Below are 26,141 nucleotides of genomic sequence, written 5' to 3'. Positions count from 1 at the left end.
GCAATCACAAGGGAAAAGGTTTACTTCACTTATCAACCTCTGAGTAAATCATTCATATAATTGGGGTAACTTTTAGCCTATACTGGAGCTCACTTATCCATTACAGCACATATACAACATTGCATGGAGTGTAAGTGCTATGTCTTAAACATTTACAAAAAAAGCCACCAGTCTTACTTGGTATTAATTTATCTCTCCTACTTGGCGCACAACTACACAAATTCTTCATTACAAATTTTTACTCTTCACTTGATAGAAATAAACATGGTCTAATCATCAATTTGTTTCCTGTCTTAATTTAACTTCCATACTTGACAAATTTAATCAAATCTGATGGCATGGCTGTCTTCCACAAAAGATGAAGACTCAAGGCAAGAGTCTTAACAGTTAAACCATAAGTGTTCACCTGAATTTAATATATACAACTGTCATCTGTTCAACATGTAAAAAAATGCTGAATACAGTACGTTGTGAACCTAAAACACAAACAAGACCACACAGCGTGAAACATTATCAGTTAATTTTGAATTTCTTTAAATCTTGGGATTATTTATTCAACATATTTCTGTAAGTAACATGGAAGCAGCGCCCAACTTGAGTATATCACTTAAATGTACTCATTTATTTCATCATAGAAAGAAAAACCACTTTTAAACAAAAGCAATATTTATTATGGTCATATAAAATATCGCAAAAGAATATTTCTGCAATTAATAATCCACTTGAGTTCTCAGTCATTATAGTGCTATACATAAGTGTAAATTGTTATTCACAATCTGACACCTGAAATATTCATTGGCAGTTATCACCAAACAGTATTACAATTGCGACTGGTGATATTTTCCCCTTAAGAGAAATACATAATTTGTGTGTCTACCACTGGCTCTTGTTAAGCATTACAATCAACTGCTTTTCAGTGTTTTAGCTTATTACTAAGATCATCAAATGTTGGATCACTAATATTCAACATTAAGCTGTTTCCACTGAGAAAGACTTTATTTTGAGAATTGGCAATAGTTCTAGATATGCTCTGTGCAGCTCGAATTTTTCGTAACTTCAAGTATCCCGGGTTCTTTGCTACAGCCTGTCCCAACATTTTGGCAGCTTCCGCTTCACCCTCTGCTTGAACAATCTTCTGCTGTCGCTCTTGTTTTGCTCTCTCCACAACAAATGCAGCACGCTGGGCTTCTTGTTGAGCTACTTGCTTTGCCTCTACAGCTGCCGTATATTCCTTTCCAAAACTCAGTTCTGTAATTGAAACATCATCCAGAATGATATTGAAATCTTGCGCTCTTTCTGTGAGCTCCCTTCGAACAAGAAGAGACACCTGTTGCCTCTGGGTGATTAGTTGTGAGGCATTGAACTTAGCAACAACACTCTTTAGAACCTCATTGCAAATAGATGGCAGAACTTTCTCATCATAATCTAGGCCCAGTTGCCTGTACATTATGGGCAGATTTTTTGCATCTGGCCTGGACAGCACACGCAAAGAAATATTAACCATCTGCAAATCCTTGCTTCCTGTTGGAGAAGAAATTTTACGTGGTCGTGATCGTATGTCGTAAATTATAGGGTACTGGAACCATGGGATTCTAAAGTGCAGGCCTTCTGCATAAATATCCTTTTGAACACCACCAATTCTGCTGAATATTATGGCCCTGTGACCACCTTCGACTGTATAGAGGGACTGAGATACACCATATGCAGCTGCACCAGCTACAGCTAGGATCTTCAGTCCTGTTCCAACACCTTTGGGACCCTTTCCAAAGCGACCAGCCAAATCACTTAGCTTACTCTGTGCCATTATTACAGCTGAATTCTATGTCAGTCCTGAGCTGCTGAACCAGAAATCTCTCTTAGAAGTTAAAACAGCCAGTACCTGAAACAAGAAAGGTTCCATAACCATAGAAGATGCTTAAGCAATACATATACTGTTTGTTGCAATCATTAGACAATATCAAATTTTCTTACACACACACACACACACACACACACACACACACACACACACACACACACACACACACACAGATAGACAGAGAAACATCTTGCAGTAAAGTACATTTATAAAGCCTATTTTCAAATCTTACTCCACTGTGTTTTATATTTTGTTAATCCAATGTTACTATGCATTGGGCCAAATCAGGAAAATTTTATTAAAAACGTCAAATATGATACAGAATCAATTTAACAACCCTATTGGACTTTCGTGGGGTACGACACTAATTTTCACAACGTACTGAACCAACATAAAGGTGATTGGAAACCAGTCTGCTGTGATAAACGGTGTAGTGCATTGCATACTGATACAATTAAATGTATTTTTTTTTTTTTACTCTCAGTGACGCAATGCACAAAGTATCCCAAAGAACCCTTAAAATAAAGAAATGGCGCTGTACGAATACAGATGAAATCTATGACAACGACGGCCCATATGATTTGTAAGTGAATTGCGTTGAGCCTCCAATACCGTAAAAGGTGATGAAATGGGCAGTAAGTCTAGAACTACAAAAATGAAGTCTTCCCACGAAAACCAATAAGTGCCCCATCAGAATGAATGAAACCTAGACTACCTGATGGGTACAAGATACAATGCATGCCTAAAGATAAGCTCGAGTCTGACTCCATTTCATAGCGTCTATCACGACTAGTACTTTTCTTTCGCAGTGACAAGTGATCGGAAATGAGTGTAATAATTTAAGCGCAGTCGACTATCACTGAACAACTAAGAACTGCTAATGTGCAATATCAAAACATACGTAACCTCTATTCACAGTCTAATAAGAGGCACCACACAGTATCGAACAGAGAGCGCTAGTTTGCTTACGCACATTAAGCGACAGCTGCGTCAGACACAAAAAAAGCTATCAAATAAAAACGGACGATCACACTTCTAAATCTCGTGTAGTTGAAATAACGTTCATAGATTACTCACAGGCACTTTCAGAACATCCGCTATTCCCCAAACCCTACAAATCTCACAACCAACACCGGGCCTAAGGCGGACATCCAAAGGTGTTACATAATACAGCAAACTGCGCCTTCGACCAATATCTATGGTCGAAGAACTGTACATAAACTCTCGGTATTTTGCATCAAAGATGTAAGTTCATGATTTTGAGTCTCCAGACGGAGAGTGTTCCAGAAGTTGAATTATGAAATCCCGTATTTAGGAGAAAAAACTGCGAATCCGAAACGCACTGAATGTTTTACTTGGCACTTCGACTCCTACAGAGGCCATCAAAGCGTCAATTGTTATTTCCACGCGCTGCTATGCAATAAGTTGATTTTTTTTTTCGTACGGCTACAAAAAAAAGAAACCCACGAAAAACGCAAATTTAAGATATGAACAGTGTCTCGACTCTATCTATTATTTTACGTAAAGTTCGCAACAGACACACACACACACACACACACACACACACACACACAAACACAACAAAGGTTTCGCCACAGCTAGTGGCATCCTGAGGTTACAATGCTGCAGCATGTGTGAACTCCCAGTTTGGTGTGGCGTAGCTTAAGTCACGCAACTTTTTTCATTCCACAAAAGCTTGATTTTGGTTGTACTTCTTTAAACCACCCTCCTTCCACCACTGCTCTCTGGTGGCTACATTTCGAACCAAGAGCATTTTATCCCAGTTGCCGTGGAGTAATTGTTGGTGTACTACTGTCGATTTAAATGTGTTTTAATTTCATTACTGAAGAAAGTCAAAACAATGGTCGGCAGGTATACTTTTGCAGCCTCCAGAGGTACATTAGCAACAATCTAATACTACTGTTACATTTTTTGTATCAGCATGTGTGTGTGTGCGCGCACACACATCCCTCAATCTTGACAGAGTTTTTGATGAATAAATGAATAAACTTAATATGTAACCAAAAAGAGAGTTCTACCGACATTGTGGTTTGTGGGACCAAGCACTATAAAAAACTAGTTATTCAGCGAACACAACAAGACTCTAAAATCTTGGAAGAGCTGCTGGTTAGTTTGCCATAGTAGGCAGCATCTTCTTCTTCGAGTGGTATATCTTTTATAAATGTGTCTGTATCCCTGTGCGAAATCTGTTTTCATACACAACATCTCAGTTTCTTCTTCCTTGTATTTAACTCTTGTCACAGCTCTAATACAATAACCTGCACAACAACATTAATCCCTATCCATATGATTTCAGTTGACACCATATTGAAAGCTCTGCAACTGAATGGAATTTGTGGCACCCTGTGTTAAAGATAGCTTATGGTACCACTACAGAATGCTAAAACCGGTGATGTCACATTAGTCATGTGTCTGAATCTAGCGTAAAATGGCCTCTAGACCATCAGTAATATTGCGCAATAATATTGTGCAATATTTCTAGAACTGGGGCATTGGATATTATAACCCATCAAAACTAGTGCAGTGAAATAAGAATTTCTGAACATCAAATTGTTGGAATAAGGGAAGCTATATTTTAATATTTGTGATTACACAAAATTAGTGCATTGCAGCCAGAGATCTACTACACTCTGTGCAGTATACTTGGATGCACAGAAACGCATACACATGAAATATATTGTTTATATATTCTCGACAAATTTTGTATTGATGGTTAGCTCCAGACAGAATATCGATATTGTGCAAAACAAGTGTCAAATCTTGGATGTAAAAATTTGGTGGATATGGAAACCAACTGTTATCTGGCTCTTAGGGCTTCGAGTTCATCAAAGAGGAAGTGTTGATGGATGAAGGAATGGTATAATAAGAAAGTAAGATTGACACATGAAAATTTACTAAGTGGCTTGAGGATAAGTGAGCAAAATGATTATCGGGGTGAAGGATGGATGATTACTAATGTGATGTACTTTTGCAAATGGTTACACAAATAACAGTGAATATATCTGCATAATATTTATATACTTAGATTCAATTTGGAAAACGAGAAGTACACACACTTTATTTAAAGGGTGCTAAAATTTTTCTTGCCCTTTCAAAAACTTTGAGGCATCAGAACACAAAAGTGTTGGCTGTAGTAGCTGTCAACACAGCAGATTGCTTACCAAAGGGGCCCGGGTTCGATTATTAGGCTTGGCATTGATTGATAAAGTTGTTGCATGTCGTCCTGAGGGATATAATGCCAAATTCTGTCTAACTGACACATAAGATTGTCAAAATCCCGAGCTGGTTGGAGAGTCCTGCCCATAATGCTCCAAACACTCTGAATTGGGGAGAGTTTGCCAAAGTAGGGTTTCGCAAGCACGAAGACGATCAGCAGAAACTGTCAGCCTTTGTGAATGGGCATTATCTTACTGACATTTAAGCCCATGGTGACAATCCAAGAACGTCAAAAAAAAAAAAAAAAAAAAAAAGACGTAGAATATCGTCGACATATCGCCATGCTGTAAGGGCGCTAGGGATGACAACCAATTGGGTCCTGCCACGAACTGAAATGGCACCCCAGACCATCTCTCCTGGTCATCAGGCTGTATGGTGGGCAACAGTCAAGTTGGTATACCACCGATGCCCTGGCCTCTCCAGACATGTTTTCGCCATAGTATCCCGTTGACTGGAGTAGAACTGTCTTCAGTGATGAATCCCGATTTGGAATGTGCTCTGCTGACCACTGATAACTTGTCTGGAGACACCTTGGACAGTGGTGGTATAAAACAACCTGGCTGTCACCCACCATAAGGCCTGTCAAACAGGAGTGATGGTCCAGGATGCCATTTCAGTTCATAGCAGGATCCCTTTGGTTGTCTCCGTTGCATGCTTACGACACAGTGTCATGTCGAAGATATTCTACGCCCCATTTTGTTGCCCTCTGTGGCAATCCATCCTGGGCTCAAATTTCAGCACAGTAATGCCTGCCTGCACATGGTGAGAGTTTGTATTGCTTGTCTTCATGCTTACCAAACCTACCTTCACAAACAAGGTCGCCTGATCTCTTCCCAGCTGAGAACATTTGGAGCATATGGGTAGAACCCTCCAACCAGCTCAGAATTTTGATGATCTAACGCGCCTGTTGGACAGAGCTTGCCATGATATCCCTCAGGACAGCCAACAACTCTATCAACCAATGCCAAGCCGAATAATTGCTTACATAAGAGCCAGAGGTGGACAAAGGCATTATTGACTTGTTCAATTTGTGAAGCTCTTCCTGTGGAATAAATCATCCAATTTTTCTGAAATTGCAATAATTGGTCTGTAAGTGTCAATCACATCTACCAATTTTCGTCCCAATAGTAGAATTCGTTAATGGTGCATCATTGTTTTTGTCTTAGATTGTATATATTGAAGATGAGCCAACAAATGCTGGTAACATTCGCACAATGATGCTAGAATTTTAGAAGCAGAGCCTAGAGGGTGAATATGTATAATAAACTTGAAAATAATTGGGACAATGTAATTAATGTTTATGGAATGAAAGCATTGAAAGTAAGAGTATTTGTAGAACTCTGTAGGTTTCCAATTACTGACAAACAGTAGATATTTCTGACAACTGGATAACACATACGAATATTTGGGCAACAGGGCACCAACCACTCTGCATTTTTGCCAAATTTATTCAAGATGGCGGGTCAAAAATCGCACTGACGGGAAAATAGGTCACTTGGGCTACCTTGATTAACCCAGCTCCACGCCTATCCCCCTCCCCTCTTCCTCTCCCCATCCTCCCAACCCCTCCCCCCACCATCTGGAAATTGGTGGGAAAAGGACTCAGTCTGTGCTCAGCTGCTGGATAGAATGGACATAAGACCATTCCGTCTACAGTGTGGTATATTGTTTGTTTAAACAATTTGAGTTGCCATTGATCGAGCACTAGACAATAGCTAAATACAGTGTGTTCAACATGGGGTCCAGGGGCCAATCAATCTAGTTTATCGCTAAACCACCCCTTCATTACTTTGAGTACCATATACTAGATTTGCAGTACATCCATTCATTGTTAATTATCATATATATATACCAGACAGCATCCTGTACCGATGGAGTTAGGTTTTTAGCACTTCGGTCATAAAGTGTAATTACTTTCCCTATACAGAAGGAAGTCACAGAGCAGAGGATAAAGATAATGACTGAAAGATCTCCCCACATTGTGTTTGTCCAACACTCCCTGCAAAACTGTTTCTGTTTTAATTTTCAGCTGACCAGAAGTAGACCGCTACATTCCACATCTTATGAAGGAACAGAGTGAGCCGAGTCCATAAGTGCTGTTCAGTGAAAACTGCTCTGCACCAGTCTTACTCATGGGATCCTCCAAGTGTACAAGATTTCTCCAGATGCGCTCATGTTGAGGAGGTTTGCACCTCTTATCGGTGTAGAGTAGATATGAGAGTGTTGTGGTGATACAATAGGTGGCCAAGAAGAAAACTTGTGGTTTTATGCATGATGGAGCTCCAGGCAGACGGAATTTGAAACATCTTTTGTGAACCATCTGCACTATCAATTCTAAAGTATTGTTCTAGTTTCTGAGGTCAATACCAAGAAGGTACTGGTAAGGGAGACATGCTTGCGGAACATAAACACATGCCTTTAATGCAGTACATAAATTTCCAACATATGACATACATCCACTTTACAAGGTTTCTATCCCACTCAGTTTGGTGACAGTCTTTAAGAAGATAAAACTACTTCCTTCTACATCAAAGAAAAAAAAACATAGAGTCTTTGTGATACAAGCACAATGCAGCCATTTGGGAGGACGACGGTTCAATCCCACATCCGGCCATCCTGATTTAGGTTTTCCGTGATTTCCCTAAATCACTCCTGGCAAATGCTGGGATGGTTCCTTTGAAAGGGCACAGCCGACTTCCTTCCCCATCCTTCCCTAATCTGATGAGACCGATGACCTCGCTGTTTGGTCTCTTCCCCCAAACAACCCAACCCAACCCACAATGCAGCTTTCCAGAGGTGTATAGCGCCCACTACTCACACCTGATCACAGTTCAGAAATTGTGCCACGCTCGCATCAGTACTATAAAATGATCGTCAGCAACTGAGAATGCTTCTTACAAGGAAACAGACAAATGCTTAGCAGTTGTGTTTGAGTTGTGAAATCACACACCATACCGCCATCTGTCAAGCAGATGAATACACAGGGATTGCAGTACCTCACAAACACCTGCCACTGACTTAGAATCATCGTAGTTATGAAACTGAAGATTCGATTTGTGCTTAAGATGCAGCAGGAGAATGGAGTAAACCGTATAAATCTTCGTTCATCTAGAGGAGGGTCCCAGGACAGTTTTTCCATTGGTGGACAGGTTTTATCGTCACACATGAGTTGGACTCCTCTGACAACTGTGGTATGGAGAGGCTCTCTGTTAATTCTGTTAACGATCGTAGGTAGATAGTGCACTAAGTCACACACAGAAGACGTAATTGTATACAAATCGAACGCAGGTTATACCACACAGCTGATACACCCTGAGAGAACAGCAGAAAAAAATGGTTAAATGTGTGATAAATGACCTGCAGCAACATCTCCTTCTCCCTACCTCGTTACATTCCACTTTCTATCATCTTTTAAGGCAGATACAAGAGTATTTAGAGACAGGTTGTTCTCTTTTCCAGGATAGCATCAAAGACAGCAGTCCATTTTGCATGTATCACTGTTACTGCAATAGACATGCAGCAGAATGTTGTTACAGCAACATACAGCAACGGTTTGTGAGGTATTTGTTAGCTGACACAGCAAGGTTGCGATTGGTGGAGAGTACAGAGAAGCTCATTGAAGATACTGTTTGTTAGGGTTTAAAACACCTAAACAGACCTGCTGATGGTCAAACACACAACTCATTCTGTAGTTGTATACTGCTGTCCCATAGCTGGTAATACAACGGTCTTTAGCTGACACTACATAAAAGTCTATAAGGTGGTTGCTGGTAGCTTTGGGGTCACACTTGGGCTTGTGTATATATATAAATTTATTATTCTACATTTGGTGGTCATCCACATTAAACATTCTATTCCAGGCGTCTTATCTCTGTCGACAAAAATGGCTTTTCCCCTGGGTCCCAAAGCGTCCATGTCAATTTTTTCTTCTATTCATCTTGCTACCACATACTTGTCCCCATGTACAAGAATTTTCCTGCACCAAGCAGAAGACATGCAGGTACTCCTCAAATTTTCCAACATTTCGGCGTATTTTCACTCAATGTATATGTATTTTCCATTAATTTTCGTAATTTTATCGATTTTTTTTCACTTCTGCCCATGTGATCATAACATCACTTCTCGCCATGTATTCTAAAATTGCTTGTAAATGTAGTGCAGTTGTCAACACCTAGTGCAAATGCACCATTTGTTTCTGGTTGGACAGCATAGTATAGCAGTTACTCGAATGCATCCAGTCACTTCCAACCACATATTCTACAGTTACATGGAATTTGCTCTGTTTTCTGCGTGTCTGTGTGTCTGTGCGTGTGCCTCGGATAGCTCAGGGAGGAAGACTTCATGGCTGCAGATCTGCTGCCAGCTCTATGTAGCGTGATAGGTGTGCAGGGGGAAATAAGGCTGGGGTACTTCCTACATGACAGGAAGTGTGATTTTGTTTGTGTGTGTGTGGGGGGGGGGGGGGGGGAATTAGCGCAAGCCCGAGATTGCCACTGCTTGCGGCTTCTCAGGCCCTGGCCAGTTGGTGTGGCCTGGCAACTGACCCAAGTTGCGGGCTGGCAGATGGCAGGATGCTGTGTGTTCTTAACTAAAGAGCATTGTATTACCAGTTGAGGTACTGCTGTATACAACTACAGAATGATCGCATTTTTAACCCTGTGCAGGACTGTTTAGGTGTTTTAAACCCTAACATATAGTATCTAAATGTGCTTCTCTATACTCTCCACCAATCACAACCTCTAAGTGTCAGCTAACAAATACCTCACAAACATTTACTGTACGTTTTTGAACAACATTCAGCTGTACATCCATTGTGGTTATAGTGATACATGCAAGTTGACTGCTGTCTTTGATGCTATCCTGGGAAAGAGAACAACCTGCCTCTAAATTGACTTGCATCTACTTTAAAGGATGATAGAAAGTGGATGGAGTGATCGATTGAAATGGGAATGTAACGAGGGATGATTTAATGATAGGCTGATGATGCATTTTAGAGAAAGGGAGATGTTGCTGCAAGTCAATTATCATGCATTTAACCATTTTTTCCCTGTTGTTCTCCCAGGATGTATCAGTTGTGTGGTATAACCAGCATTCGACTTGTATACAATTAAGTCTTTTGTGTGTGAGTTTGTGCACTATCTACCTGCAATCGTTAACAGAAAGCCTCTCCATATCACAGTCATCAGAGGACTTCCAACTCATGTGTCGTGATGAAACATGTCCATCAACGGAAAATCTGTTTCAGGACCCTCCTCTAAATGAACGAAGATTTATGCGACGTACTCCATTCTCCTGCTGCATCTTGGGAATAAACAGAATCTTAAGTTTCATAACTACGGTGATTCTAAGTTAGTGGCATGTGTTTGTGAGGTACTGCAATCCTTGTGTATACATCTGCTTGGCAGATGTCAGCCTGCCATGTAATTTCTCATGTCAAATACTACTGCTATGCATTTGTCTGCTTCATTGTAAGAGGCATTCTCAATTGCTGATGATCATTTTATAGTACTGATACGAGTGTAGTATAATTTTTGAACTGTGATTGGGGTTGAATAGCGGGCGCTATACACATCTGGAAAGCTATACTGTGCATATATCACAATGATTCTATGTTTTTTCTTTGGTGTAGAAGGAAGTAGCTTTATATTCTTAAAGTTTGTCACCGAAGTGAGTGGGATAGAAAACTTGCAGGTTGGATGTATATCATGTCTTGCGTTAAAGGGCATGTGTTTATGTTCTATGATCATTTCTCCCTTACCAATACCTTCTTGGTACTGTCCTCAGAAACCAGAACAATACTTTGGGATTGATAGTGCAGTTGATTTACGCAAGATGTTACAAACTCTGTCCATCTGGAGTTCCATCATGCATAAAACCACAAGTTTTCTTCCTAACCATCTGTTGTATCATCACAACATTCTCATATCTACTATTCACCGCTGAGAGGTGCAAACCTCCTCGACATGCGCGCATATGGAGAGACCTTGTGCACTTGGATGGCTGCTGTGAGCAAGACTGATGTGGAACAGTCTATGCTGAACAGTAGTTAGGGACTCGACTGGTTCCGTTCCTTTACGAGCTGTGGAATGTAGCACATATAGTAGCCTAGTACTTCTGGTCAGCTGCAAATTAAATCGGTGACAGTGTTGCAGGGAGGTTTTGTCAAAGACAATGCAGGGAGATCTTTGAATCTCTAACTTACCGAAGAAAGTGAGAATGCTCTGTGACTCCCATCCACTTAGGAAAGATGGGAATCGTAATCGTAAATTATGCATTATGAACAAAGTGCTAGAAGTATGTAGATAACCTAACTGCATCAGAAGAGGACGATGTCTAGTATAGTTAGAGAATTAAAAATGAATGGACATACTGCTCAGTAATTTGTTTACATTCGCAAATCTAGTATATGGTACTCGGAATGCAGTGGAGGGGTGGTTTCGCAGCAATACAGAAGTTGGGAAGCAGGCTGCCATGTCATTGGTTGAAAAAAAAAACAGAAAGAATTGGTGAAATCTGTGATGATTATTAGTGTACAGTGCCCTATGTCGATGGTGTCTTTTTCATCTCATCCGTCCACTTGTATGTTGTTGATTACCACATAATAGTTGACTAACATCACTAGTTTGAGATGGAGAGAGAGTCTTTGTGGGAGCAGCACCTTCCAGGGGGGGGGGTTTATGATTGCATACATGACTGCAGTATGAGCAAGCAGTGGAAATGGAATACAGAGACATTTACTGCCCTGTCACTGTGAAACTGAGAGATTAAATGTGGAGATCATCACATTCAGACAGCTGTTTGGAAACTCTCCACAATGCCACAAAACTCTTCCAATTTCCATATATTGTGATGTCTTCTGTATTTTTATCAATAAGAAACACCACCTCTATGTTTTGCTTCTATCATCCTGTGTGTTGTGGGAGCAGCAGCATAATTTACACCGTGAAATGTCTAGTTTTCTGCAAGAGGCAATGGATCAAAACATGTTAATGCCAGATTGGCACCTAACACAGACCTTGAAGTCATGGTGGAAAAACAAAATTTACAAAGTTAATAACACTCCTGTCTGCTACTACTGTACCATAACCTCAATGCTAGAAACAGGTTGTGACATAAAACTATTTTGTAAAAGCAACTATGGCACAAAGCAGCAGAGCAGTGTTACCCTCTGAGAGGAATTTTGTTATGTTGACCGTGTTGTTCCTAACGGAGGTGGCTTATCGGAAATGAAAGTCAGAATTACGTAAATATTTGAATAGTAACAAACAAAATTTTGCCTAGCTATACTGTTTATATAATAAGGGAAACGGTCGCCAGCCTAATTAGGCAAGAGAAAGATTACCGTTCTCGTTTAAGAAAGTAGGTATAAGTAACTATAACGGACAAACACAACCTAGACTTAGCCACACGCGAGTGCAATGAACTCTGACACACATATGTTTTAAGATTGAAGCTAACAACTGGAGCAGCACAAACTATTTGCAAAATTATAAGAGATACCGAAACACCCTATTACTTTCAGGCTTACATAAAGTGAATGGTCTTTATAACATTACTATTAACATGCACTTCTAATACACAAGATACACAAACACTTAGCAAACTTGAATATATAATGTTCCACAACTGCAGCTTTCTCACTTTTACTACAGCGAAACACAATACTGACCAAATTGCAAGAAACTGACTCACCTTTTAGAATTTACTACAGAGAATAATGTGATCATTTGCCTTATAAGCCTCAGTCTTAAGAACTTTTAATATTGAAGTTAGCAACAGCACTTTAATAAGCAGTTTTACTAGGAAAATTATTTTCAGCAAGCATCATTGACTTTAACTCACTCTTTTGCCACATTAACTTTAACTTTCTTTTTACTAAGTTCAAGAGGCATTAATTAGCAGAACTCTAGGCTTTAATTTCTTTTAGTAAGGACACTCGGATCTCACTTTAGCTCAAACGGAGAGGAACCTGAGAGGTGTTATGATGAGGAGAAAAATCAAGGTAGGTACATAAATTCAGATACAAATTACCTTATATTTCAGCACATTAGCACGTCCATTAAGCTGATCCTTCACTGTACATCATTATAGTATTACGTTGCAATGATTGCACAATGTGGTGGCAACTGCATGTTGGTAGGTGGAATTGTAGGCAGAATTGCTGGACTCTGTCATTTCTTGGTGGCGATGATAGATACAAACTCCAGAATAGTTCCAGCTATTTATCCATCCATCCGAGGCCTTGGAAAGAAGCAGGAAAAGCCTCTCTCGGAATCAGCACAATATGCATCTTTTACATGGTAGTGCACGGACTCGTAGCTCGTCTCCGACTCGTAGCTTGTCCCCGACTGACTATCAGGTCCACCTTTTCCACCTAGGCCAACCACAATTTGCGCGCGCTACACAGTTCCGTTCTCGAGGGGAACCACTAAACCATTTACATACAAATTAACTAAGAACCCTAAGTGAGGATCAGCAATTTACATAACAGCAAACAAACACATTAAATAAAACAGAACATTTTCACATATTGACACTTCTACAAAAAATTATTCACACAAAATTACAATTATATACAGTAAGTTTTGTTCCCTCCAAATGCGACAAGGATTTTAAATTACAGATACACTACTTTGCATAGAATCAAATCAAGACACCAAAGTTTTTATTGAGAAAGGAGTATACAATTTTATGTTATCGATTTAATCACACATTTACAAATACTCAATGTTATAACATTAAATAAAACAAAAGCAAAATAGATCCATACAGCAGATGAGCTATGGTGTTACAAGTTGTAGTCATATAGTGTTTGAATATGTTACAGCAGGAAAAATAATGTATCAAACAACACCACAGGCACCCTCTCTTGTGTCTGATAGTCTGTAGGATATGGTCCTCCTACAGTACAGGTGATGAAATTTCACACTGGTGTGTGCAAGTGACTTTGATCACTGACCACCTGCTCCATTGGACCAGTACATGTATATTAAATGGAATCACCACATATGATCAATGTTAACGTGCAGACAGTATTAGTTTCCCAATATATCAGAAGAGAGAAATGTGGCAAAATCTTATCGAGATCTCTATCGCATGATGTTAGCAGAGTTTTTTTATAGTTTGTAGTTTTTTCTGCTGGATAGTTCAAAATAACGATGATAGAGCGAATGTTTGGGTGAAAGACATGAATGCACCCTGAGGGATGTAGATCTCCTTTGGACCTGTATGCAGTTTGGTGATCCACCATGAAGGAGTAGCAAAATCCTTGCCCTTCTTCAAGTTCCCGTAACTGCTCGCACTGTCTTTCTACTACCTTGTGTTACAGGAGATAGCTCTATTTAGCCCTGGCCTTGCACACTCTGCATGATTGGTGGAGCTACAACATGTTACCATTTCCACTGAGTGGCCAAAACATGGTCCTGTCGCATTAACTCAGCTCACTCTGTTTCTCCACAGTTTGCAGAATGTGGTAGATGTAGCACTCTCTGACTTCTGCTGTGATCCAAATTAAATTGGGACGATCATATGCACCATTCTACAGGGAGGGCAGCGCAGAGACTGAGGAACAGTTACAAGACACATAGGGACTGTCTAAAACCACAATGGGGTTTTTGCTGTGTGGAGTTCTTGTTGGTGTTGTTGTTGTTGTTGTGGTCTTCAGTCCTGAGACTGGTTTGATGCAGCTCTCCATGCTACTCCATCCTGTGCAAGCTTCTTCATCTCCCAGTACTTACTGGAACCTACATCGTAGAAGATACATTCGAAAAGGATGACTCTTCGAGATGTGAGAGTGCCACAAATATGATTCACTAGTGGCTGTAATAATTAAAAGACATCGTCATAGGATCCAATGCAAGTATGCGGTTGAATGGAGAGACTTCATTCCACATCACAGATAGCGTTTCTACGATAAAGCGTAACATACAGATCTGAAAAGCCAGTGTATTGGTGATAGGATTTTGTACATTTCTTACAGCTTCAATCTAGCGTTGCACCTTCTTAAGTGATTCGTCACATAGCACATCATCTACAGTATGTGATCATTCTCAATGAACCATCATCTTCTGTCGCCTATAACCCAGTGGATATATCGCAGAACCTCTGACTCGGCATCGAGATAGAATGCGTTACAAATACGGTTTCTTAGAGTGAGCAATATCTAGCGGCGGTATAACGGAGTTGCAAACATCGTCTTAATATCACGTTCCTTAGCCGAATCACTTCCTAAATTCGATGAGAAGGGTGGTTGTACAACGAGTTTATACTGCCAGCGAGGTGCACCCTCACGTTCGGTCTGTTAGTATGCACCCAAGCAATCACTGTTTATATTCAGTGTCGTGGTTAGATAAGATTAGTTTTTCGTTCCATAGATCCGTGCTGAGGAGAGCCTCGTGGATGTGGAACATGTCAATTTTTTTAAAGCTGAAATAACAATACTAATAGAATCAATACATCATTTGTTTCTATTAAAAAATTCGTCAATGGAGTATAAGGAGTTGGCCACTAGTAAGTCTTTCAGGCTCCTTTTAAACTGATCTTTATTTGTAACTAAATTTTTTTTGAACTAAAGTAAGTGCTTTTAAGTCCTTGTGCAGATAATTTTTGTTCCTGGTATTGTATATATGAACTGAGCTGTTTGTTGGAAAAAGAGATATTATTTAGGATAAATTTCATTAAGGAGTAAATATACTGAGAGGCAGTAGTTAGTGTACCCAGTTCTTTGAAGAGGTTTCTACAGGACATCCGTGAATTTACTCCACAAATAATACGTATTGCACGCTTTTGGACTCTGAAAACTTTTGTTTGACTTGAAGAGTTACTCCAAAATATTATACCATATGACGTTATGGAATGAAAGTAGGCAAAGTATGCCAGCTTTTTCATTTTTATGTTGCCTATGTCTGCTAACACCCGAATAGCAAATACAGATATGTTAAGGCGTTTCTGCAGTTCTGTGGTGTGCTCCTCCCAACTGAATTTATTATCAAGTTGTAATCCCAGGAATTTAAGACTGTCAACCTCTTCTATCTGCTCTTCTTCATACTTTATGCATATGCTGGGTGGGAACCTCTTACAGGTTCTGAATTGCATATAGTGAGTCTTTTCGAAGTTTAATGTCAGTGAGTTGGCTTTAAACCATTTATTAATATCCATGAAAATATCATTAGCAGATATTTCTAGAACTACACTTGACATACTGTTTATTGCAATACTTGTGTCATCTGCAAACAAAATGAACTCTGCTTCTGGCAGTGTAACTGATGAGAGATCATTAATGTACACAAGAAAAAGCAATGGCCCTATGATGGATCGCTGTGGGACACCACATGTAATTTCTTCCCATTTTGATGATGACTGATGACTTAATTCACTAGTCCCTTGCATTGACAATCTTTGTTTCCTGTTAGTGAGATATGACTTGAACCATTTTGCAGCACTGCCGGTGACACCATAGAATTCTAATTTATTTAAAAGGATGTTGTGGTTCACACAATCGAATGCCTTTGACAAATCACAGAAAATACCTGCTGCTTGTATCTGTGTGGAAGTCCACTTCCTTCGGAGGAAATACCATATCTCGATTTGTAAAGTTTGTATAGTTTTTAACGTGGATATGGTTCGTGATACTTGTGTGCATCTATAGAAATAAGACCGCTTTTTATGCAGGGTGACAGTAACATAGTAGTTTTAATAGCTGCTTGCTTATAAGACGATTACGTCTCTCTTCCCAAGATAAACTGGTACCACTCGCGAGAAAAACAAATGAGACCTGTCCATCCATCGCAGATTTTCGCTCAGTATTGTTTGGTGTCATCAGCATTCAGTTATTGGCAAAGTATTATCTTTAGTATCAGATGTGTGATATATTCACTGTGATCAGCAGGCTTGTGAAGTATGTGTTGGGATGCGAAGTTACTGTGGGCAGTGTTCCGACATGTGCACTACGATCTGTAACATTCAGTTGTAATTACACTGATAAATATGTGGCTAGTTTCGTAGGACGATTCTGTCTGTTGTGCAGGGCACGTGGTAGAGGCAGCTATTGGCTAGAATGACTTGCCGTTTCCAGCTTAAGGTATGAGCTATCGTTGAGTCGCCTGAACTGGACAGGCTAAGGTATAAGGTGCAGCTGATCTTACTGTGTTGTCCTCTAAGAGTGTGAGTAGCGAACTAATAGTCAGTATGTGTTGGGCAGCCTTCATGATCGAATGTGTTGCGAGAATTTTCCGTGGAAATTTGAGAAGATTGAATATTGGCGAATGTCTGCCCTGGACGATTATTCCCTTCCACGTAAATTTACCGGTTGACTGCTTGAGCTACCATTCTACATCTTTACTGTCTTTATTTTTTTGAGAGAACATCGACTGTGATGTGTGTCGCGTGTATCTAAATGGTGAAAATCAGGTGGAAGATACATTTGCTGGTTCTTTAGACATGAGAACCACATACGATTATAAATATTAAAACCGTAATTGACTTTGTGAAGTACAAGGATGATTTGGAGTCTGTTGTAGCATTGACGTCGGTATTCGTAAAAAAAGTACGAGTGGAACTACCAGTTTCCTTTACTTTCGAGTTTTCACATAAAGATGTTCGCAGATGAGATAAGTTTCTAGTTACTCAGTGGTTTGCAGCCCATCCCACATAATGACCTCGCTAAAGTTTCAGGATTCTAGAGATATAATTTCCACTCCTTATCTTTGGAATTATGCCATGCAAGAAATCGGAAGCATACTGCTATGAACATGATATCGAGAACTATAGTGTAAATGGTATGATATTCTGGCAAACAATTTGAAAATATGTATGTTCATGTGATCTCAGGGTCTGGAGATGTTCACAGCTCGTAGCAAGAACCATGGCAGCAGGCAAGATAGATCGGGAACGGTACCATCAGTGGACGCCTTTGTGCTGGAGAAACCAGACCAGCCTTTGTACAACAGTTCTGAGAGTGGCTGCTGTCCGCAGAGGGTGCTCTGATCACGCATGAGGCCAGTGTGTGTGGGGCACAACTCATGACCGCTGTCCACGATGGACGACCGACCGACCTTATGGGAATTATCTAGTGCTGGAACTATATGCATTGCATGTGCTTAGGTTCGTTTTGGGATCTGTCTGTCTTCGCGATATATGTATGTGTGTCTGGTGGATAGCAGTAATAGAGCTAAGTTCGTACTGCCCACACTCCATTGTTGCCAAATTTATTCAAGATGGCGGCGATGACGTCATCCAAGATGGCGCCCTGTAGACTTGGCAAATGTGCATGACACTATCCGAGATGGCGGATTTTTGGCGGGAAGTTTGAATTTTGGCGGGAAGATGGATCAATTGGGCTATCTCCACTATCCTTACTCTCCAGAAAAAAATTGGCGGGAAATTCAAATTCCAGCACGATAATGCGTCTCACCACGAAAAAGGCGGGGAAATAGACCAATTGGGCTATGTCCACTAACCGAACCCCCAACCCCCTAGAAAATGGTGGGAAGTTAATTCCAACAGGATAATGTGTAACTCCTAAGAAAATCGTTGGAAGATAAGTCATTGATGTTTCACTGCTAATCTAAGAAAATCGTGGGTAGAAGGTCAATTGGGCTACCTCCACTAACCTAAGTCACCCGACCGCCACTTCCTCCTACGAACTAGCACCAAATTTGAATCCAAACATGGTAATGCATCAAACCGCTCTTATCTTTACTAAGCAAAGAAAATCGCATGAAAATAGCTCACTTGGCCTTTCTGCAATAACCTAGGTCACCCGACCCCCACCTCTTCCTACGAACTGTCACCAACTTTTAATTTTGGCGGTAAACAAAATTCAATTACCATATCTCTACTAAGCTAACAAAATGGCGCGAAAGAAAAGACACTTGTACTAACCTCAGTCACCAGACTACCACCACCTCTTAAAGATTCGTGGGAAAAGGATTTGGACATAATACTTTATTTAAACAATTCCATGCAGATGTGTTCACCACAAGGTCACAACTCCAACTGACTTAGTACACATGGCCACCACCAGAGGGCGCTCTCATCAGTGATGTAATCCAAGATGGCGACACCCACTGTATTCACCACTAGGTCTGGACTCCAACTGACTTAGTACACAGTGCCATTGGCAGAGGACGCCACCGTGACGTCAGATCATGACGCAAGTGCCGTTATCAAGATGGCTGCACCCAGTGTGTCCACCACCACGACGTCCAGAGTCTACTTCACATCGATGACACCAGACAGCACCATCTTCACATCAGAACAGGACGCATTTACCGTTATTCAAGATGGCTGCACCCAGTGTATCCACCACATGGTGTAAGATTGTACACTTGGCCTGTCTCCACTAACCTAACCCCATCCCCAATAAAAATCGCGCGAAGTTCAAATTCCAACATGATAATGCGCCACACCTACGAAAATCGCTGGAAGATACGTTACTTGCACTTTCGCTAACAAACTAATTGTGGGAAACAAAGGATACTTGTAATAACCACATCCACCCAACCGCCACCTCCTCCTAGGAACCGGCACCAAGGTTGAATTCTGGCTGTAAAGAAATGTCACTTCTGCTTCCGCTACCAACGTAAGAAAATTGTTGCAAACAAACCTCTCCACCACCACTAACCGAAGTCACCAGTCCGCCACCTCTTCCTAGGAGAGGGTGGTAAAAGGGCTCAGCCTGCACTAAGCTGATGGAGATAGGCATGAGTATACTTTATTTATTCTGGAACAATTTATTTAGAGGTGGAGTATATTTACACAGAATACAAGCTCTTATATGTCTCACAGCATACAGACCTGCAAACTACTCCTACATAACTCATGTATAAGGCTCTACAAACACACTTGCTAATTGTAAACCGTCAAAAATAACGCATTGCACAGCCTACAGACATGCGAACCACTCCTAAATAATGCAATACATATACGTCGAGATAGCGAAACAAATCTTAAATAATAATAATAATAATAATAATCCATCTAAAACACTCTGCTTGCTAATCGTCAACTCTCGAAATCATACACCAATCATTATTTAAACAATTAGAGGCAGCACCACAACCAAGTGTATTCGCCATTGAGTCCATAGCCCAACTGACTTAGTTCATATCGATGGCACTAGAGGACTCTCTAGTGGCCCAAGTACCTTAATCTGAGATGGCGCCACCTAGTGTGTTCACCACGAGCTCCAGACCCCAACTGCCTTAGTACATCGCGCGAGTAATGGCGTCTATGTGAGTTCTATAGCGGATGAAGTTCTTTGAGCTTCTCTAGTTGTTAGTTTTTGTCTGCTGGGGGGAGGGGGGGGGGGGTACAGAATAACAGTGATAGGATTTTGGGCTTATAGATTTGAATGAACGTGGATCTGTAGTACTTGCATGAAGTTTGGGAACGCAGCACAATGCGCGCATTTTGGCCGAATGGTCAAATCACGATCCTGTCGCAGTAACTCAGTTCGCTCTGTTTCTAGACGGCCTGCAGAAGGTGGTGGATATGGCTTTTTCCGACTTCTGCTCAGTTCCAACTTAAAATGGCATGATCACATGCGCAAAGCTGTAGAAATGGAAGCAGTTGCAAGATGTGTAGGAACTGACTAAGACCATGTTGGATTTTTGCTGTAGCAGATAGGTTCGAGAAAGGTGACTCGTTTCGAGATATGAGAGCGCCAGAGGTATGGTTCATTTATGGCTGTGATCCGGCGCATGTATGTGGCTGAAAGGGAGGACCTGATTTCAAATCATAGACATCATTTGTAGCAGATAGGGTAACAACTGAGGTGTGAAAAGCTATTATACATTTCTTACGACCTCAATAAGCATACGATTTACTACTGTTTGTGGTCCTTGTCAATCAGTCCTCGCCTTTAACTCAGTGGATATATAACGGAGCCTCTGACACGGTATCTAGACAGAATACCTTACACATACTGGATAAATATCTAGCATGTGAGGGAGTTGCAAATACCAGTCACATACCGCGTTCGTTAAGCGAATGACGTTCAAAATTCACCGATTTTATCACGAGGTTGGATTGCCTGTTTGTTTCTAGTTATTGAGCTGTCTAGAGCAGGCTCCACTTAGCTAAGGTTTCGGGTTTGAAAAAAAAAAAAAAAAATTCCCAGTCTATATGTTCAGAATTATGTTTGGAGAGTGATAGGTAGGAAGCTGCCTGGTGCTTGATATCGAGAAGTACAGCTAAAATGGTATAACATTGTAGTGAAAATATGGGTGTTCTTGTAATCGATGAGTCTGGAGATGTCTGTAGAAATGCGAACATGAAAGCGGAAACCGTAACGCGTTTGTGCCGCGGGGGGACGCCGCTCCCCTTGCACATCAATTCTGAGAGTGACTTCGGTTCACTGATTTAAAGGGGGTGATTTGGTATGGTGAGGGATATGAACTGCATGTTTACTAGATCGAAACGGTACTCGGTGATATATTCCCTGGATGGAGATGGGTTTGGGGTTCCAATATTACTGTGAGTCCGGTATGTATTTGATGACCTGTAGACAACATAGCGATGTTTAGTTGTCGGTGCAAAATGGTGATCAGTGTAAAATAGTTTATTACTGTTGAGTGTAAAGTCTGTAGAAAGAAGGAATAGAATGGTTGTGCTTCCCTAGGACTGGGGAGCATCTTGACATATAGGCAGTGTGGGTGTGGGCATAAGATAGTTTTTTCGGGTGCTGTACAGATATAAAAGATAATTGTGCTGTTTGCGTAGGATGTGCATATATTGTATTTAAAGTAAGTGTGGCTTACACTATGTGGACTGTGTATATTTTGCATTGTAAAGTTAGTATTGTTTATGTTATGGGATGACTAGAGAGGATGACTTGCGTCCTATCGTGAGGGACGTATAGACTGAGTACATGGATAACAGTGAGCGATTTTTTATGTGGAAAATTATATGGGCTATATATAGTGTAGCGCAGTCGTCAAGGGGAGAGATTAACTGCACATTGTCCGGTGTCAGAATGTAGCAGCAATCGTAATATTTAATTTCAGTTACACTGGTAATTGTCTTCCTCTCTTCCAACATTCTTGTGAATCTGGTATGTATTTGATAATGTGTAGACAACATTGCGTGTTTAACTGTCAGTGCAATTTAGCGATCTGTGCAAAACATGCACAGAAAGCCTCAGAAAGAAAAAGTTGGTCATGCTTTGTTACTGTCTGCATCACTAATTCGGCGGGTAAATTCGCTAAGAGCAAATCAGAATGCTCGATTGGTTGTGGTGGGATATAGGCGGGAACGTTTGCGTATATAGAGAGCTGGAAGGGTACCACGTTAGGGGCGTTGGGAAGAGTGGATTCGATGTTATTTTCGTAAACAGTTTCTGATATGGGAATAATTTCCGTGCACACAACCTGAGACATCTAGAAAGCGAGCGTTAACTATTTATGGGGCATTATGCAATTTCCGAGATGTTGACCTGGGTGTTATTTTTTTAAAGAGCGATGTGAGGTAAAAATAATGTTGAGAACGTTTTAGATGGTGAGTCGTCACGTAGACGTTTCGTGGCGAGGCGAGAGCTGTGCAGGGTAGTTCAGTATGGTTAAATGTGTGTGTGTGTCAACACGCCCTGCCTTCAGTGGTAGAGACAAGTGGCACCTGGAGATGCCTGGCATCTGAGCGTGGCATGAGCGATGGTTGGAATGCAACTTTCACCGTTGTTCGACGACATGCGCGGGACCCGAGATGCGGCTGCCTCACTTTGCGGTAATATGTAGCTAAGCGCAGTGAAATGTGAACCAAACGTGACGTAGGGTCCATTAGAATCGTTAAGGAGAAAGCAGGTTCTGCTATTGTGAAATGCAATTCTGCAGCTTCTTCGCCGGAACACAGGTAGAGTGAGGGTATAGAGGAATGCCGAATGCATGCGGCTCTGCTTGGAGTGCGCATTCTGTAAATAAGCGCCCGGTCATTAACGGCGCCTACATACAACTTTGACCTACGTTCGGCTGCAGCTCGCGATTGCGCTCCAGCCCAATCACATCAGCACGTGTGTGTAGGTGAACACGTATTTGGATAGGAATTTCTCAAGTGTTACGTATGAATGGGAGGTGGCACCACCACAGCTTGCGGAAGCTGAGCAGGGGCTGTGCGCGATTTGACATCTGAGGGATACATCACTTATCGCTACCTCCTGTGTACTCCATGGACAGGGGGGCTGTGGACTGTGCTTGTGCACATTGATTGCAATATTTCGGGAGAGGGTCTGTAGGCCTTGATATGCGCTATTTGAACAGTTTACGAGTACTTAGCATGCCTACACATCACTGTGCTGTATTATTTAGGAGCAGTTAGGATGTCCGAACTGAAATTATTTCGGAAAATTAGGAGTTGTTTGCATGTCTGCAGACTGTGTGTTGTGGCGCCAAGCACATTAGGATGGAAAGTTTGTATCAGTGTGATGGATATACTCTATGATTAAATAAGTTGTTTGGTAACAAATAGAGTGCACTCCATCCTTACTCTCCCCAGTTAAATAAGTTGTTGGAACATAAATAGAGTGCACTCCATCCTTACTCTCCCCAACAGCCCAGAGCAGGCTGGGTCGTTTTCCGTCACCATCTTGGTTTACGTCATAAAAAGGAAGACAGCGTTCTCTGCTGGTGGTACTGAGTACTAGACCTTGTGGAGAAGACACTGTTTGCCGCCATCATGGATAACTTTACTTGTGTGATCAGCTGGTGTCACGATGGTGTCCTCTGGCGGCGACGAAATGTACTAAGACAGTTGGGGTCTGGAGCTCGTGGTGAACACACTAGGTGGCGCCATCTTAGATTAAGGTGCTTGGTTTACTACAGAGTCCTCTAGTGCAATCGACGTGAACTAAGTCAGTTGGGCTATGGAGTCAGTGGCAAATACACTTGGTTGTGGCGCTGCCTCTAATTGTTTAAATAATGACTGGTTTATGATTTCGAGAGTTGACGATTAGCAAAGAGTGTTTTAAATGGATGATACTGGTTTATGATTTCGAGAGTTGACGATTAGCAAACAGTATTTTAGATGGATGATGATGATGATTATTATTATTATTTAAGATTTGTTTCGCTATCTTGACGTATATGTATTGCATTATTTAGGAGTGGTTCACATGTCTGTAGGCTGTGCAATGCGTTATTTTTGACGGTTTACAATTAGCAAGTGTGTTTGTAGAGTCTTATACATGTGTTATGTAGGATTAGTTTGCAGGTCTATATACTGTGGGACATATAAGAGTGTGTATTCTATGATAAATATAATCCACCCCTAAATAAATTGCTCCAAAATAAATAAAGTACACTCATTCCTCTCTCCATCAGCTTACTGCAAACTCAGTCATTTTACCACCCCCTTCTAGGAAAAGGTGGCGACCTGGTGACTTCGGTTAGTGGTGGTGGAGAGCTTCATTGGCAAAAATTTTCTTACGTTGGTAGCGGAAGCAGAAGTGACATTTCTTTACTGCCAGAATTCAAACTTGGTGCCAGTTCCTAGGAGGAGTTGACTGCCGGGTGGATGAGGTTAGTACAAGTATCCTTTTTTTCCTGAAATTAGGCTGGTAGCGAAATTGCAAGTGACGTATCTACCAGCGTTTTTCTTAGGTGTGATGCATTATCATGTTGGAATTTGAACTTCGCGCGATTTTTATTGGTGATGGGGTTAGGTAAGTGGAGGTAGGCCAAATGTACAATCTTACACCATGTGGTGGATACACTGGGTGCAGCCATCTTGAATAACGGTAAATGCGTCCTGTTCTGATGTGAAGATGGTGCTGTCTGGTGTCATCGATGTGAAGTAGACTCTGGACGTCGTGGTGGTGGACACACTGGGTGCAGCCATCTTGATAACGGCACTTGCGTCATGATCTGACGTCACGGTGGCGCCCTCTGCCAATGACACTGTGTACTAAGTCAGTTGGAGTCCAGACCTAGTGGTGAATACAGTGGGTGTCGTCATCTTGGATTACATCACTGATGAGAGCGCCCTCTGGTGGTGGCCATGTGTACTATGTCAGTTGGAGTTGTGACCTTGTGGTGAACACACATGCATGGAATTGGTTAAATAAAGTGTTATGTCTAAGTCATTTTCCCACGAATCCTTACACCATGTGGTGGATACACTGGGTGGTGGTAGTCTGGTGACTGAGGGTAATACAAGTGTCCTTTCTTTCGCACCATTTTGTTAGCTTAGTAGAGATATGGTAATTGAATTTTGTTTACTGCCAAAATTAAAAGTTGATGACAGTTCGTAGGAAGAGGTGGCGGTCGGGTGACTTAGGTTAGTGGAGGTATGCCAAATGAGCTATTTTCATTCACTTTTCTTTGCTTAGTAGAGATAAGAGCAGAGTGATGCATTATCATGTTGGAATTCAAACTTGGTGCCAGTTCGTAGGAGGAAGTGGCGGTCGGGTGACTTGGGTCAGTGGAGGTAGCCCAATTGACCTTCTACCCACGATTTACTTAGATTAGCAGTGAAACATCAAGTGAATTATCTTCCAACGATTTTCTTAGAAGTGACTCATTATCCTGTTGGAATTTGAACTTCCCGCTATTTTCTAGGGGGTTGGGGGTTAGGTTAGTGGACGTAGCCCAATGGTCTATTTTCTGGCCTTTTTATTGGTGAGATGCATTAACGTGCTGGAATTTGAATTTCCCACTAATTTTTTCCTGGAGGGTAAGGTTAGTGGAGATAGCCCAATTGACCTATCTTCCCGCCAAAATTCAAACTTCCCACCAAAATTCAAACTTCCCGCCAAAAATCCGCCATCTCGGATGACGTCATGCACATTTGCCAAGTCTACAGGGCGCCATCTTGGATGACGTCATCGCCGCCATCTTGAATAAATTTGGCAACAATGGAATGTGGGGCAGTACGAACTTAGCTCTACTACTGATAGCTATTATATTCAGGATGCTGAAGTGTTGATTTTGTATGGTTTAGAACACGAATTCTGTTTACTGCATCGATATGTTATGGTCGTACAATCGTTTGTGGTGATATAGCCTGGTTGGAGATCGGTTTCACGTTGAAAAATTCAAGCTTTCCTCAATATCAGCAG

At 41.2% G+C, this 26,141-nt stretch overlaps 1 protein-coding gene across 1 annotated transcript; it reads right to left on the bottom strand.

Moving 5' to 3' along the window:
• Nucleotides 1–648: 648 nt before the first annotated feature.
• Nucleotides 649–3,071, bottom strand: LOC126188946 (prohibitin-2). Its single transcript, XM_049930693.1, has 2 exons — nucleotides 2,936–3,071; nucleotides 649–1,879 (listed from the first exon to the last, which is right to left on the bottom strand). Exon 2 carries the CDS (start codon nucleotides 1,802–1,804, stop codon nucleotides 914–916), a length of 891 nt encoding a protein of 296 aa, XP_049786650.1. The 5' UTR covers nucleotides 1,805–1,879; nucleotides 2,936–3,071; the 3' UTR covers nucleotides 649–913.
• Between the last annotated feature and the right edge of the window lie 23,070 nt (nucleotides 3,072–26,141).

This window comes from Schistocerca cancellata, chromosome 5 (assembly GCF_023864275.1).
Source record: "Schistocerca cancellata isolate TAMUIC-IGC-003103 chromosome 5, iqSchCanc2.1, whole genome shotgun sequence".
Taxonomy (NCBI): Eukaryota; Metazoa; Arthropoda; class Insecta; order Orthoptera; family Acrididae; genus Schistocerca; species Schistocerca cancellata.
Note: the sequence above shows the minus strand (reverse complement) of the source record. Positions and strands in the feature narration are given on the sequence as shown.